The following is a 16,669-nucleotide window of genomic DNA, read 5'->3' on the forward strand; positions in this document are numbered from 1 at the left end:
AGAAGGTTACAGAACAATTAAGGGACTTGGTTAATCTGCTAACAGACATAAGGTTAAAAGGGAACTCAGGAACATATAAAACAGATGCTAAAGACAAGGAGAAGAGATCAACATCACCAACACCACAGATAGGAGATGTAGAACCATTAGCAAGTGTAACTGTTTGAGATGTGGAGGAGCGAGAAAAGGAAGAAAATACATCAAGAGTCCCAGACATATGGTCCGAGGCTCCGAAGTCAATGATCCAAGGTGAGGCTCTGGAAGCTAAGCAAGCCATACCTAAATGGCCAAGTGTAGCGGTGTTTTGCTGAGATGTTTGAAGGAACTGCTCATATACTGCACGTGGTACACTCACCATTTCCTACCCAGAAGCACAAGCAGATGTGGAGGGGGTTGGGTCAGTTTGCTGGCTTTCAGTAATTGTGCTACTACTCTTAGACGTAGCATGGTGAGCCCAAGTGTTGGGTGGACCACGCAAATCATAGCAGAAATTAACTGTGTGCCCCTCTAAGCCACAATGTGTACACTTTCTCTGAGCATTACTCCTTCCTTTTCCACAGCCTCCCCCTGACTCTCGGCCTCCAGTCCGGCCACTAGCCCGGTTAAACATGCGTCCACCACGGTTGCTTGGAGGTCCACTGCTGCTACCACCACTTCTACTTCCACGACCACTCCCTTTAGTCACTACCAAACCAGATCTATCAGAGAAGGAAGAATGTTCTACCGGCTCAATGGATGTTCCTCTTAAGACGGGCAAAAACTTCTTCAAGTGAGGAGAGAGCGGATCCCCCCAATATCTGTGCTCTGACAGGCTCATACTCAGCCTTCAAGCCCACAAGAAACCTAGTCACATCAAGCTGTTCACGTTGCTGTTGTTGGATCTGGACATCTGATATTAGAGGGTGATACACATTGAGCTCATTGCGGATGTTCCTCAAACTTGCATAGTACTCTTCTAAGCTTTGACTCCCTTGCTTCAAATTGAAGTATTCTTGGTACAACTGATATACCCTAGTTGTGTTGTCTTGTCCAGAGTACAACTTCTTAGCATGATCCCAGATTTCTTTGGCTGTATCTAGGAACATGAAGTTCACACTAATCTTTGGTTCCATGCTGTTCCAAAGCCACGTCATTATTTGTGCATCTTCTTGTTCCCAATCACTGAACCCAGGGGAATCAGAGGGAGGTTTCTCCTCTCTCACATGTTTTACTTTCCTCTTGGCCTTCAAGAACACCTCCACGGATTTTGCCCATGGTACATAATTCTCACCATTCAACTTGATGGATATCATTTGAATACTTAGATAATCTAGAGAAGGCATGATGCCTGTTTTGTTGTCATTCCCATCTGCAAATGAAGCCATCTTAATTATTTCACCTTCAAATATACACCACAACCTCACACACTTCACAAGACTTATCTCACTTATGATACCACCAACTCCAACTTCTTCAACTGCACATTACACACTACACACTAAGGCTGAAATCATTCAGTCAACACATCAAACACCTTGACTGCACACTGCATGACCATCAACACGCCAAGGCTGAAATCACTCAGTCATCTCATCGAACACTTGTTCTTCATACTGCAGAACTGATTACACGCAAGGTCTAGGAGTTCACTTTTAAGCATTTAGAATCATAGATATGTCAGCCACCACGACACATCCACCACCACGCCACTGCTGTCATGGACTTCAGCAGTCTACAACTCTTCTTTCAGCACACATATGAGCAAGAAAAGAAAAAAAAAAAGAACATGACTGATATGTGTATCAGTCTCACCAAGCTCCACAACAACCAACTTCTGAAGCACAAAATAGCATTCACAATCCATTATTTGAGCACACGACAGCAATGTTCATACCTGTCTACGTTCAGCCCTCTTCGTACACTGAATAGAGGGTCTAGTGTACCACTTCAACGACCACCACAGCACCGGCCAGAGGCATTCTCACCTCCAGGCCTTCAAAACGACAACTCCTTTTTCAGCCCTTTAGTAAATCTCCAATCAGGTCAGCTGAAGGATGAAAACTACTGTGAAGCTGGCGGCGAACCCAGGAAGAGGACAGCAGCAAGAAGAGAGAACACGAGACCTTATTGCTCTGATACCTTGTTAGTAAACCCTATTTGATTATAGGTCAAAGTAGAGAAGAAGAAAGAAGAAAGAAAAGAGAAAGAGAAGAAGAAGAGTATTCGGCCAGACTAGAAGAGAGAATGTAAAAATCACCCCTCTCCTAGCCGACCCACTTGAATTTATTCAAAAAACTTAAAGTTACAAGAAAGACTATTTTGTCCCTCATAGAAGATGGGACACATAACTTAAACTCAGATACAATAGACCTTTCACTTTCAAGAAGATAAACCATAATGACCAAAATACCCGACTCGAGCATTCTAACATTTTAATATAATAGAGATTATGATCGACTAGGAGGGTTAAGACTCTAGTTCAATGTGGCAATTCTTCTTCTTTGAACAGGACTTATTTGAACCACTAAAACAATAAAAACTATATATTTAACTTCATGTTTGAAAAGTATTTTAGTGGGCTCAAAGTGGTAATCATGTCCATAATAACAATGCTGCTCCACATATCTACAATATTGTTGCTAACTTATTTTATAATACTATCTATTGTACTCCACGTAGCAACAGTAGCTTTCATTGGGAAAATGTCGATTCTAGTAACATTTCGTGTTACCCATAGAAATGGAAATATTGGAAAATTTATGGGCATTTTAAACCATTCTTATGAATAACAACAGGTAAAATCAATATCATTAGGAACGGGCTCAGAGGTGCAAGACAAAGGAAGAGGAGGGCTAATGTGTGGATCAGCCTCATAAGAGTTTGACGGCATCAAAGGTGCCACTTATGGTTTCACACCTAAATCCAATGGCTAATTCTTATGGTGACAAGTGTAGACCTAGAATTCAGGCTATGAAGGTTGAAATGGTTGAGTAAAAGAAAAAGGAAGCAAGAGAACCTGCCTCACCAAACTATTATGATATTATCACTTTTCTCCCTGTAAGGTGAAGCAAAAGAGCAAGACTCAAAGAATGTAAGATTGATGCAAAAAATACACCTTTTAAGATATAGGACCAAAACGTTTGTAGTTTTACACCCCTTTTGTGTAAACAAATACCCAAAGATACAAGCTATAGACCAAGGATCCAACTTACCAAACAAAGGAGATAAGTTATAAACAAAAACACTAACAACCAAAAAAGGAAAAAACTCGAATGGGAATGAAGAACAATGGAGAGATGGGGAAGAGCAACTGATGTTGGACCTTCAACTGCAATTTGCGAGATGGCACGTGGTTTTTTAAGTAGGCAACAACAAGAATAACATCAACCTATAAGCATTTGGGAACATGTATATGGAATAATAAGCTACAAGAAACTTCCAACAAATGTTTGATCTTTCACTTGGCAACACCATTTTATTGTGGTGTTTGAGGGCAAGAATTTTGATGTAGTAGTCCATTACTATCCAAGTATATAGTAAGAATTTTTATTGAAATATTCTTTTACATTATTCGGTTGTAATATCTGAGCATCAATATGAAATTGTGCAAATACCATATCATGAAAGTATTCATCAAAAAAAAACATATCATGAAAGGTATGTATAACTTGTGGAACTTGAAGAAATCATCAATAAAACTAATAAATTATCTGTAGCCACCTTCTGCAAAAACTAAAGAAGGGCCCCAAACATCGGAAGTGCAAGACAAAAAGGAAATTCAGGCCTTTTATTTATAGGAGGATATGAGTTTCTACAATGCTTACTCCACTAACAAGTGAGGCATTGCAACAAAGACAAAGACATGAACTTAAATAATTTTGGAAACTAAACATTTAACGAAACAAATAACAAATCAGCCGACTGGCTATGCCAATGATAAACCTTGGTTTTATTACAATGACTAATTGACTGACTCAAGAACCTAGTATTTTTCTAACTCCTCAAAACTCAAAAGTAGCCTCAAAATCTAAGATGTAGAGACCTTCAACCATGCATCATTTACCAACCATTCTCCTTGAGGTCAAATCCTGGAACACACAAGAGTCAGGAAGAAAAGTTATTGGACAATTTAATGATTTTGTAATACAACTAATAGAAAGAAGATTAAGTGGCACCTTAAGAAAATGAAAGACATCAAGCAAATGAAGACCACTAAGCAAAGAGACAACTCCTTGACCAACAATACTGGAAAGTGAACCATTGGCAAGCTTTACTTTTACTAGAAAGTAAACAATATGAAAAGAAAAGGATAGACTTACTGGCCACTTCTTTTGCCAATTGTGCTCCCTGTAAATCTGCTTGGTCCTCGGACTAATCACATCTCCCACTCAAATTGGACCAGAAAACAAGGCAACAATCACCCTCTGCATTCCTAAACACCCCTCCAATAGCAGAAGGCTCGAGATTACCGAGGCTGTTACCATCAAAGTTTAGCTTGATAAAGCCTTCTTCAAGGGGCTTCCAGGCAACAATCAGCTTGTTCTTAACTAAAGAAGAATTTGCAACAACCTCCTAGTTTCTCCACAAGTCAACAAGAGAGAATTGTGAAAGAGGCTTTGTAGATTTGGAGGGGAAGTCCACTTGCAACCAAACAGAGAAAGAAACTGATCCCAAATAGAAGAAACAAAAGAGCAAGAGATTAATTAATAAGTGGTAGCAAGACTCACCATTGGCTTTACAAAGAGTACACCAATTCGGAAAGAAGCACCAAAAAGGCTTCTTTCTTTGAAGTAGATCACAAGTGTTTACTCTTTCCAAAAATAATTCCTAGCAAAATGCCCCAACCCTTGGCAGGACCAATTTCCCCCACACTTATTTAATAGGGAAGGAAAGCCCAGGACTAAGAAAAGGTTGAGTTAGGGCTTTGAAAATGATGCACAAGTAAATGAACCAGAGGAGGAAAGGGTCCAAATTTGAGAGTCCAATTTAGAGGGATCTAAGAAAACCTTTTGGAGAATTTGAATCAAAACCAGGACACTGTCCACATCTGATCCTCTGAATCCTTGCTAAACCCCAAGTCCCAATCAAGCTCAAGCCCCAAACCAGGAGAGGATAGAAAAGTGGAAACAGGTTCATTTTTGTATCTGGAAAGGAGGAACAAAGATAGGAATTGATATTTAAGTGGAGAATCCCCCATCCACAGATGTTCCCAAAATCTTACCAAATTCCCCGCAAAAAGATACACACATGTAATCCCATGTAATTCAATGGCCACTAAGATACTTCACAACCCAAACTAGTTGCACACTCTAACACCTCTCTTTCATCCATATTGATCCCCACCACATGGCTCTTATTGAAATTAATTTTCGGATTTGACATCTTCTCAAGCACTTGGATCACCACTTTCAAATTTCTCACCTATCTCCTATTATCTCCCTCACAAAATAATATGGTGCCATCACAAATCAGAGAGAAGACACCATTCTTACTTTCCTTCCACCACCTTGCATCCCTTCTTTGTAGTTGCATCTCCACCGATTGTAGTTTTGATAACAAATACACATTCCTCCACTTCCCAACCAAAGAGAGGCCTTCTGAATTCCAGACACCATACCACCCTTCCTTGTGTAGTTTCAAAACTAGATCTACAAAAGATACTTTATTCTTGCTTAGGTTGTATAATTTAGTGTAAAGGTCACATAATCTACCAATACCTACCCAATCATCCATCCAGAAATTAGCAGTTGTACAAACCCCCATTTCAAAATTTTCACCTCCTTCAAACCCCACCAAGAATCCACCACCCCTTATTAGAATATCACTTGATCTTCATTAGGCATATATTGATACCTACAGTGAAACGCTTTTATAGGTTCACTTTTTTTTATCAATAACAGTAAATTTTATTAAAGGATTGAGAAAATTACAGAGTAAGGGAGCTAAACACTCTTAACTCCCAAATACATCCAAGATACACCCAAATATAAAAGCAATTACAACAGAGCCCAAAAAATAGAGTTTCTGTTCACCCCTTGCCTAGCTAGACCATCTGACAATGAATTCCACTTCTCTTTACCCATGTACATTGAACTTCAAGGTCCTTAGTCAGCCACTTAAATTTCCTCTTTCCATTGTTGTAATTCCAAAGCCTATAGTTGCCCTATTTTAGCCAGTTCACCACAATTTCAGAATCTCCTTCTATGATCATTTTATTAATTTTCATGTCTTTATCCCTTTGTACCCCTTCAAGAGCTGCTAGTATCTCAGCCTTCAAGGAATCTCCCACCCCAATTGGACCAGAATACATGGCTAACAGATTCCCTTTTTCATCTCTTATAACTCCCCCTATTCTAGAGGGCCCTGGATTGTCCATACTACTGCCATCAAAATTCAGTTTAGTAAAACCATGAGGTGGAGGGTTCCAAAGAGAACTTGAGACCTTAGCTGAGGCTGAGTCTGCAATTTCCTTCCGCTTTCTTAGCAAACCATCTACTAAGAAATCTGCAAACATATCCAAAGTTTTCGACCAATGTATCACCCTAATATGAGTAACCTCCAGTATTACTTCCGCACTTCTCTCCTTTTCTGAAAAATCTGTGAGTTTCTTTCTTCCCAAATAGTTCAACAAATTGCAGCCCTAATACATTGCCATATAATCTTAGCCCTTTTTGTTGGTCAGTTAGGAGCGGATGTGAATAAGTTTTGCATGTTCAATGAGAGAGTCCACTTACACCCAAGCAGAGAAGTAAACCATTCCCAAATGAATTTAGCAAACTGACAAGAAATTAGTAAGTGGTATCATTCACCATCAACTTTACAAAGGACACACCAGTGAGGAGACAAACAGCTATTGGGTCTTTTCCTTTGAAGCAAATCTCCTGTGTTAACTCTTTCCGAAAAGACTTCCCAACAGAAATTCCCAACCTTCAAAGGTATAGGTTGATACCACATGTCTTTAACAAGGAAGGACAAACCAAGAGCAGATGGTTGTATTAGGGCTTTAAAGAATGAGGCACAAGTAAAGGAACCCGAGGGAGTGTCCAGATTCTACTGTCTACCTTTGTTGGCTCCAGGAAGACCCCATCAAGGATGAATAGTAAAGTTAAGGTACAATCTAACCCTGTGTCCCTGATATCTCTTCTCAAACCCAAGTTCCAACCAAACCCAGAGGTTGAGTTAGAACGTACAAGGTGTCATCAGCAATACCAGAGGTGTCGTCAGCATCTTTAAAATCCCTCTTAACCATCTCTAAAATAACCTTCAAATTCCTCATGATATTCTTTCCTTTGTATTCATACAAAACCAAGGTGTCATCAGCAAACTACAACTATGAAACCACACTCCTCCCCACCCTAAAGCCTTTTATCCCTTCCCTATCATCCACCCTCCTACAAAGACAGCTAATTAATTAAATGACCAAAATAAACAACACATGGGACAATATTATGAAGATCATTTCCCAATTATTAGATACATGATTCTTAATATCCATATGGTTTCCATAAATCACCCATATATTTATTGCTTTATAGTAGTAATATGTTGAAACCTATGTTCCAAGATACCCATACCAAGGTACCATAACATGTCAGACACTTCAACTTTCAATTAAACCATGTATCCAACAACAGGTCCAAAGACATAAACCATCTCTTTTGACCAATAGAAGCATCAGCCCCTCTGAAAAAGGCAAAAAAAAAACCCTAGTCATTAAAAAACATTCTTCTCATATTAATGGCAGGAGCTCCAAATTGAATGAGAGAGTTAGCAAATTTTGCATTCCTAAATCATGTCGAACTTCTTATGGTCTAACAACTTCATTTTTTGTAATAGAAAGAAAAAAAATACTAAAATAAGATTGAAAAAAACACAAAGAAAGGTGGCCACAGTACCCAAGAGAAGAAAATTAGAACTACACCTCCAAAAGACCAACCCCAGTCTCCAAAAGTCAAAATAACCAACCACAAGACAGAAAAAACAACAAACCACCACCCCCGTTGAACAACAACAAGACACAAAACAACACCCTACATCAAAAGAACATAAATGTCCAACTTTCCACAAGCTTAACTAGAAACCTCTTTGCCCCTACTAGTTTTCTTTAGGGGTGCAAGTCGGGCAGGTTTGGTCGGATTTATGGTCAACCTGGGCCTGACCCTAAAATTTGGGCTTAAGGCCAGAGCCTGGACCGAGCCTGAGGTCAAGCCTAATCTTCCCAACCCGCACTATAATTTGATGTACTTGGGTTGGGCTCAGGCTCAGGTCGGGCCCAAAAAATTAAAAGCCCGACTTCTTCAGCCCAAGCCCAACCTGAGGAGTGATGACCAAAAATCCAAGCCCAACCCGTGTAAAATTTCGGGCTGGGCCTGTTCAATCTTGGGTTGGGCCCACCCAAGTTGCACCCCTAGTTTTCTGTGGCTTCTTCGTTTTCTTAGTAGGCCCAATTCCAAATAAACCCCCTTTCTATCTTGCAAACTAATGCAACTCAAATATGAAGAAAGATAATGAAAGAAATCTGCTCAAAGAAATATTAAAGAGAAAAAGGAAAATGGATGGGATTTCATTAATATGAGATGGTTTACAAAATGAGGCAACAAGGTTGGGGCATCACTCACCCAAGACAGGACTCTCTCAACTCTTAAAGAAAGCTCCAAGCTTCTTAAAACAAAGGGAAAAACTTGATGCCTATAGCTTGAAATTGCAAGGCTTTATATAGAAAACAAAAACTAGCTATTGGAGCATTAAATGAAAAAATGGTCATTAGAGCTTTTAATAAAACTAGCCATTATAAACACACTAACAAACTAGTTAGAAACTCACTAACCAAAATGATTGTTGGAAGCCCATTAGTGAGTTGAAATGTAAGCCCACTTATCTTCTTTTAAAATGATATGGTGCTTCTAGGGGCATGAATTTGAACTGCATCAATCTCCCCCCTTTTGAAAAGAACTCATCCTCGAGTTTTAACAACTTCAAAAGAATGATTTACCACCATGCTTCAGCTACATTTTTCTGTTACTGATCCTTTGATAGGCAATTGATGATGTAAACCTCCAAAATGAAATGGAATTACTTCATCGTGTCTCCTAGTTATTAAGACATGTTTCTTGTACTCCAAATAACCCAATTCTTCCTTCAACAACCATTTTAAACTTGGAGAAAATGGCTGCCAATAAAGGTCTTCATACACTTGCATGAAAAAGATGCAGCCAAAATCTCCCACTTGATGAATGTTGTTTTCATCACTTTGAAATTCATTATAAATGATAGGAGAATCATCATGAATAATGGCCTCTTCATCAAATATTGGAGGACTATCCCAATCAATATGCTCTTCCTCGTTGGATCTAGTTCATGAGAATGACCATATAAGATTGCCATTGCAATCTTCCAAAACTTGCACCATAAACAAAGTTGTACCAATATAATTGCTTGTAGGAGATAGTTTGGGAAGCCTTCACAAGATTTCCTCCATTATACGTTGAAGGGTTTTATAGCCTTCAAATTTCATTGATTTCATCACGAAGAAGGATATTTCGATTTGAGATCTTATTACCTCATTTTTTTGAAGAATTCGGTTGTAGTAGACAGCTTTGTCAATTGATCTTTTATTGCTTACAACTTTCTATAGAGAACTCCGATTGATGAATCGTTTATTGTGTTAGGAAATAGACTCGAAGAGCTTTCCAATGATATATGACATGACCCAATATGAAGAAGATTTCATTGCCGAAATTGGGACATTACTAGACCTATTTTCTATAACTGCAACACTTTATGGATGAAGAAAAAGAGTAAAGCAATGACATTACAAGCTCTAACTCGACCCGCTCTCATACCGATTAATGCAGCTCAAATATGAAGAAAGATAATGAAAGAAATTTGCTCAAAGAAATAAAAAAAAAAAAGGAAAATAGATAGAATATAAGATGGCTTACAAAGTGAGGCAACAAGGTTAGAGACTCACTCACCCAAGAGAAGACTCTCTCAATTCTCAAACAAAGCTCTAAGTTTCTCAAAACAGAGGGAATAACTTGATACCGCTAGCTTGATATTACAATGCTTTATATAGAGAACAAAAACTACTTGTTGGAGCATTAAATGAAAAACTAGTCGTTAGAGCATTTAATAAAACTAGCAGTTATAAACCCACTAATAAACTAGTTGTTAGAAGTCCACAAACAAACTAGCAATCAGAAACCCACTAACCAAAATGGATGTTGGAAGCCCATTAGTGAGTTCAAATATAGGCCCACTTATCTTCTCCTTTTAAAATGATATGATGCTTCTCGGGGCATGAACATGAACTGCATCACAAACACTTTAAAGACCTGGACTGTTTCAGAAGTTCTCTGATTGTTGAATCTTCAAATTGCACTTGGCTTCTTCAAGACCTTTAATGCCTTTTGAGTTTTACCATCATTAATTCCTTCCAGTTCTAGCACCACATTTCTCTCAAAATACTCCTCCAACACCAACTCTCTCTCCTCTACAACCCACACCACCTCCTTTAAATGAACTCAACTCTTTTTTATCAAACTCTAACCTAGAATTGACATTGATATCTTCCAAACCCAAGGTAAAATCTCCTTTATCATGCATTATTGAATGTCTTTCTTCCAAATCTTTAACATTTTCCTAGTAAAATTCTCCCCTCCAAAGCAAGTAATCCCAAATCTTTATTCCATCTTTTTTTTTTTTTGTGTGTGTGTGTGATAGGAAACAGTAACTTTCATTAGAGAATTGAAAAGATTACAGGCTTACCACCCATAAAATGGATGGAAAAAGAAAATCAAAAACTTACAAAGAGGCCCAAAACGAAGCCTCCCTAGTAACTCCTTGCTTAGCTAAAGTGTCAGCCACTCCATTTGTTGACCTTCTTACCCATTTAAAATGCACCCCAATCACCCTTACTAAGCTAATAATCTCTCTTAGAGGCTGTCTAAGAGACCACACTCCCAGGTTTCCAGCTTGCATCCACCCTATTACCAGCTTGGAGTCTCCTTCCACTTCTAATTGCTGCATTCCCCATTGTTTCACCAGTTTCAAACCTTGAAGTAAGGCCATTACTTCTGCCCTTAATGAATCTTCCACCCCAATTGGGCTCGAGTAAAGGGCCAAGGCTTTTCCTTCCTCGTTTCTGTACACACCCCCAACTCCCGACTGACCTGGACTACCCAAGGAGCTTCCATCAAAGTTTAGCTTCACCCTGAACTGAGGCGGTGGTACCCAACATTCTTGTACCACAGGGGAGAAAGGCGAGGATACAGCTTTAGCACTCCAATTTCTAATTAAGTCCACTTAGGAGAAGTCCTAGAAGAGATGGTATACTTTCAGCCAATGCATAACCTTGATGGTGACAACCTCCACAAGTGCTTCCTTGGATTTTTCTTGCCCTAGGAAGATCCTATTGTTTCTCTCTTCCCAAATTGACCATAGGATAGCTGCTCTTGTTATTCTCCACATTACCCTACCCCTTTTCCTTGGTTGTCGGAAGAAGCTAGAGTCAAAAAGGTTCAGCACACCCAAGGGGGGTTCCATCTGTAACCAAACAAAGAAGAGAACCAATCCCACAAATAATAAGCAAAAGGACAAGAAATCAAAAGATGAGTCACTGTCTCACCATTTCTTAAGCAAAGGTAACAGACGTGTGAGGAAAGGCTACAGCCTAGCCTTTTTCTTTAAAGTACATCCATAATATTGATCTTTTGAAGAGCCACTTCCCAACAAAAAGCCCTAACCTTTGGCGGCACAGGAGAATACCAGATTTCTTTAGCAAGAAAAGAGACAGACACAAAAGAAGACTGAACTAAGGCGTAGAGAAAAGATGAACAAGAGAAAGTCCCTAAAGATGACTCTTTCCAAATTCTACTATCTGGGCAGGAAAGATCTAGGAAAACTGAATTCAACACGGTGAATAACTCATTTGCAAAAGCCAATTCTGAATCCCTCAACCCTCTTCTCAAACCCAAATCCCAAGTCCCCTCAGACACACGAAGTGAGGAGATGGTTTTGAATTTATATAGGGAAAGAGAATACATTACCGAGAATCTATCCTTAAGGGGGGTGTTAAACAAAATTTTATTACCTGAGCACACATCAAATCTAATGAAAGGCTGAAAGGAAGGCAAGACTCCAGCAATTGCTTTCCAAGGGGAGAAATGAGAAGCCCTAGAGTCGACGCCAACATCCCATCCATTAGTTGCCATCCCATGAATACTTTCCACCACCAAGTGCCACAAATTGTCCTGCTCCAAAGGATATCTCCACAACCACTTTCCTAACAAAGCTATGTTTCTTAAACTAATATTGCCAATGCCTAAACCCCTTGCTTCCTTTTTCCTAGAAACTACTTCCCACTTCACCAAATGGTCCTTTTTTGAGTCACCCGGTTCCCACAGAAAATCTCTCGTGAGCTTTTCTAACTTATTGGCAACCTTGGCAAGAAGCTTAAAGGTAGACAAAAAATACACCAGAAGTTTGGCTAGAGTGGACTTAATTGAAGTGATTCAACCCCCTAGTGAGATATAACTTCTCTTCCACCCTACTATCATCTTAGTGAATCTTTTTAAAATTGAGTACCAAAAGTTTTATATTCTAGGATTTCCCCCCAGAGGCAAACCCAAATATACCAGAGACCAACCACTCACCTCACAACCTAAAGCCCTAGACACCAACTGCAATTAATCATCCCGTAAATTCACCCTACTACACAACTCTTGTTCCAATTGATTTTCATATTGGAGGCTCTCTCAAAATGCATCACCACCAATCTCAAATTATTCATCTCCTCAATTTCCCCTTCACAAAAGAGAATGATATCATCTACAAACTGTAGGTGAGTGACAATCACTCACTAAGATTGAGTGAAGAGGAAAGGTGACAAAGGGTCTCCTTGTCTAAGGCCCCTCTTTGTAGGAAAGAAATCCCTAGCTACTCCATTCACTAAGATTGAGAAGTGACAAGAGGTAATACAACCCTTCATCCACTTACACCATCTCTCCCCAAAGCCTCTATTCTTCAATACTTCTAGCAAGAAATCCCAATCCACCAAATCATAAGCCTTTTCTAAGTCAAGTTTACATATCAGACCCTTTTCTCCTTTTCTTTTTTTGTAATCCACACATTCATTGGCTGTTAAAATCTGATCAATAATTTGTCTCCCTTTCACAAAGGCCCCTTGATTCGGTGAGATTAAGGAAGGAAGGAATTTTATTCCATCATTATCCTAAAATGTTCTTGTGTCGTAACCCCTCTTCCTTTTATACATTCTATAACAAGTTAAACCAAAACCCTTCCTTTCTTTGACCCTTGCCAGTTCACAATCACCACTTATTATCTCCCCTTCCTACAAGTCCCCATTCACTACTATTACCTCTAGGGCCTCCTCCCTTGTCTCCTCCTAACAAACTTCAGCTTCCCAAACCCCTTTGTCCTAAGATAACATTTGAAACCACCTCAGTCGCTCTTCTTTCCATCCTTTTACTATTCAATCCTCTTTTATTCCCACTAGCCCCAAAATATAAATTCCTCTATTGCCAGTTGCCCCCATCTCCCTTACCCCTTTGAACTTCCTCAATTGAAACATCAACAAACCTAGGTGAATCAACTACAGCACTATTCTCCAAAGAGTTTTTTTTAACTCACCTCTACAATAGGATGCTCACTTGAGTCCCCTCTGAATGTTGTATTCTTTGTCAATGATGCCTCCTTATTCAACATCACAAGGTCGGATTCATTGTTTCCTCTCTCTAACCTTGATCTTTGAGTAGCCCAATCTAAAACCTTACCAAAAGCTTTTTTGATTTCTTCATTGGCCATATTTGTTACTCATGCACTGCTATAGATTCTCCATTAACCTAATTATTGCATTCCCCTTGTGCCTCCTCGTTCAATGTAGCTGATGGATTTCCTTCTTCTCTAGTCTTCAAGACCTCAGCATTCATTTTTTCTCCAATCGACAAACTCAAGACCTCCTTTTCTCGAAAATCTTCTCCTAACTTTGAACCGGAACAATATTTTGTTATAAACCAAACAAACTCCTCTTTGCCACACACACCTTTATTTCACAATACCTAACCTGGCCCAACATCAAATTTTCGACCCAACTCTTGGGCCCACCCTTTTCCTCTTTTATTAAAGCCTAAAACCCATTTAACATCTTTTTTGAAGACAAACCCAAAGACTTGTTCCTTGGCCCACTAACTTTAAGCCCACGGCACATTAACTGTCCACTAGCAACACTTGCCCCTTCCCCTTCTTTTACCAAACTCTCTGCCTGACCCTCCTTAATCTTTGGCAACTTTTCATCTCCCACCGTCCCACATCCCTTAAACCTTCCGATTGTAAAATTACTTCCATTCTATTGTTGTTTAACCTTCCATCTTCTTCCTTCTGACAATCGCTCACCTTCCTTCCTTTACCCTATTCCTATTCGACTAGTGAATCTTCAACCTATGAAAGCCTCTCAACCAAAGAAAATGTCGGATCCTCTCCTTCCACCACAATTCTTAATTCTTTTTTGTTTTTTTGATAGATAAAATATCATATTTCCATTAACTAAGATTGGTTACATGAATATCCCCTTAGAGAGGCGTGAGGTGCCGCCTCTCCAAATAGAAAACACATAAACTACAACTCAGAATCAACTGGATGTCTCATGAATCAATCAGCATTCTTGAAAACTACAGATGGAACCATGTTTTATTTCTAAAGTAACATCTTTTGGACCTCCTAGAGGTGTCCCCAACTGCACAGGAAATTTGGGTACACCAAGCATACAACAGAATACCAAAGACGTTAATCCAAACAAAGTTTCTTCCAATCGATCCTCTAATCAAATCAACCATTAGGTCCATCTTCTTAATCTCAATTCAGGGCATCTCAATGATCTACCTCCTTTAAACTTTAAAATCTCTTCAGAACATTCCTTCTTCTTGAACATAAACAAGAACAGATCTACATTTAACTTTCTAATACCAATGAAACCAAATCTTCTCCACTCATCTTGGCCCACCTGAACACATCCACTTCATCCAGTGAATAGTTGACAAATCTGCCAATCAAACATGACTCCAAAAACTGTAATCTCTCCTTCAACTTTCCGCCCTCCTTCACCACAACCCCAACTGTTGACATTTAAAAAAAATCACTGCTCCTGTGATTTTAACTGTTCTTCTCACCAATTAAAAAATGGCATACAGAAATATGATCGTGGAAGGAGACTCAAGATTGGTAATCAGTTGGAAGGAAGAAACTGCTGGTCCAATGCATCTACAACCTTTCTTGCTTCTATTTAAAACGTTTCTACTGGAACCTAACTACTAATCCTCAACAATGCTCTCACTCATCTTTGTTTCACATGGTCAAACCATTGCAGTCAACTTAGTCTTGCCTCCAACTAGTTTAATCCCCAAGTCCTGTTGAATGCATTTGTACAAATTTCATCACTCCTAAACTCACAACTTAGTCTTGCCTCCAGTTGAATGAGGGATTTTTAGAAAATTTGGCGTAACCTAAATCACACCCAGCTTTTTATGATCAACATCACCCCATACAAAAACTTACAGTTAACTAAATTCATTTGTCAAGTGTAAATAGACCCAGTTCATGTATATGAAACCCATTCCCATATTTCACTTATGTTTCAATTTTCATAAATAAATATGAATTTATCACTTCACCAGAGGACAAATTAAAGAAAAAATGAAAAAGAGAGCAATGAACCTACAAAAATAATGCAGCGTACAAGATATCCCTAAACAACATTCTTTTGGCAGAACTTTCTGAGGTGGCTCAATCTCTCAAAGTTTTGAAACCACAAACCTACAAAGTTCAAGATTTACAGAAAAGAAAAAGACAAATAAATAAAAGAAAGTACGAATTGTATAACACAACACCATTAAATTATACGGAGGTTCTAATGAAGCCTGAAGAGAAGCAGAAGAGCAACAGAACAGCCAAAGCAGTTCTTAGATAATGATTTAGTGGGAGAGAGAATTACGTCAAGCTCGACCAAGATCCATTCCTTAGTGTTGGTTCCAGTAGACCAGTGGGTTCGAAGGTCAGTATCGAGGACGTGAACAGCCTTCTGAGAAGGCGATTCACGAGACACGCCCTTGATTTTGTAAGATAGGGGCTTCACCCTCGGCTCTAATTCCATCTCCATCGCTACTTCAGCTCTGTTACAGTTGAGGAGTTAGGGTTAGGGAACGACTGGATTTGCCTTTTCGACTTGAACCAGCAAGGTGAAAGACAGAAAACAAGATGAACATCTGGTTTTTTCAAGTTCCATTATTTTTGCTCTTACAAAATGACGCTAGTATTAGTATTCTCGTTTTTTCGATTTCCCACCATTCGCATCTCAATTTGTTGTGGGCTTGGGTTTCTCCCGATGGGGGCACCTTTTTGGGCTTTGGCCTAATACCCTTAAATAGGCCCGCAAATAGATCTGATCGAATTGGATACGAGGTAGAGTCAATTCTATTCAGCGAAAAAAATATAAAATTTTAAAAATCTGTATATGTACCTGTACCTCTGTACCTATTCATTTCATTTTTCATTCATTTATAACAATACCTTATTCCATGTGCCTTAAATATATTTGTCAGTTGGGCCATGTCTTATAAGTTGTTAAATAGGGCCTGCAATTCATGTCTTCACTCGTATACTGTGATACATTATGGAT

At 39.1% G+C, this 16,669-nt stretch overlaps 1 protein-coding gene across 3 annotated transcripts in view; it reads right to left on the bottom strand.

Annotated features, from left to right (window-relative positions):
• The window catches only part of LOC104588074 (uncharacterized), an 84,087-nt gene extending 67,703 nt beyond the window's left edge, over window positions 1-16,384 (bottom strand). Inside the window, exons 1-2 of one of the 3 annotated variants that reach the window (XM_088894185.1) lie at window positions 15,986-16,277; window positions 15,713-15,807 (exon numbers count right to left, since the gene is read on the bottom strand). Coding sequence is in view for 2 of the 3 variants with exons in the window: in XM_010245886.3 (XP_010244188.1) it covers window positions 15,986-16,150 (165 nt within the window). In the remaining variant the exon portion in view is untranslated. Of the gene's footprint in view, window positions 1-15,712; window positions 15,808-15,985 lie in introns of all 3 variants that reach the window. The other 2 variants (XM_010245886.3, XM_010245889.3) reach the window with 2 other exon arrangements.
• Window positions 16,385-16,669: the final 285 nt, after the last annotated feature.

Source organism: Nelumbo nucifera, chromosome 1, assembly GCF_055504915.1.
Source record: "Nelumbo nucifera cultivar China Antique chromosome 1, China Antique-T2T, whole genome shotgun sequence".
Taxonomy (NCBI): domain Eukaryota; kingdom Viridiplantae; phylum Streptophyta; class Magnoliopsida; order Proteales; family Nelumbonaceae; genus Nelumbo; species Nelumbo nucifera.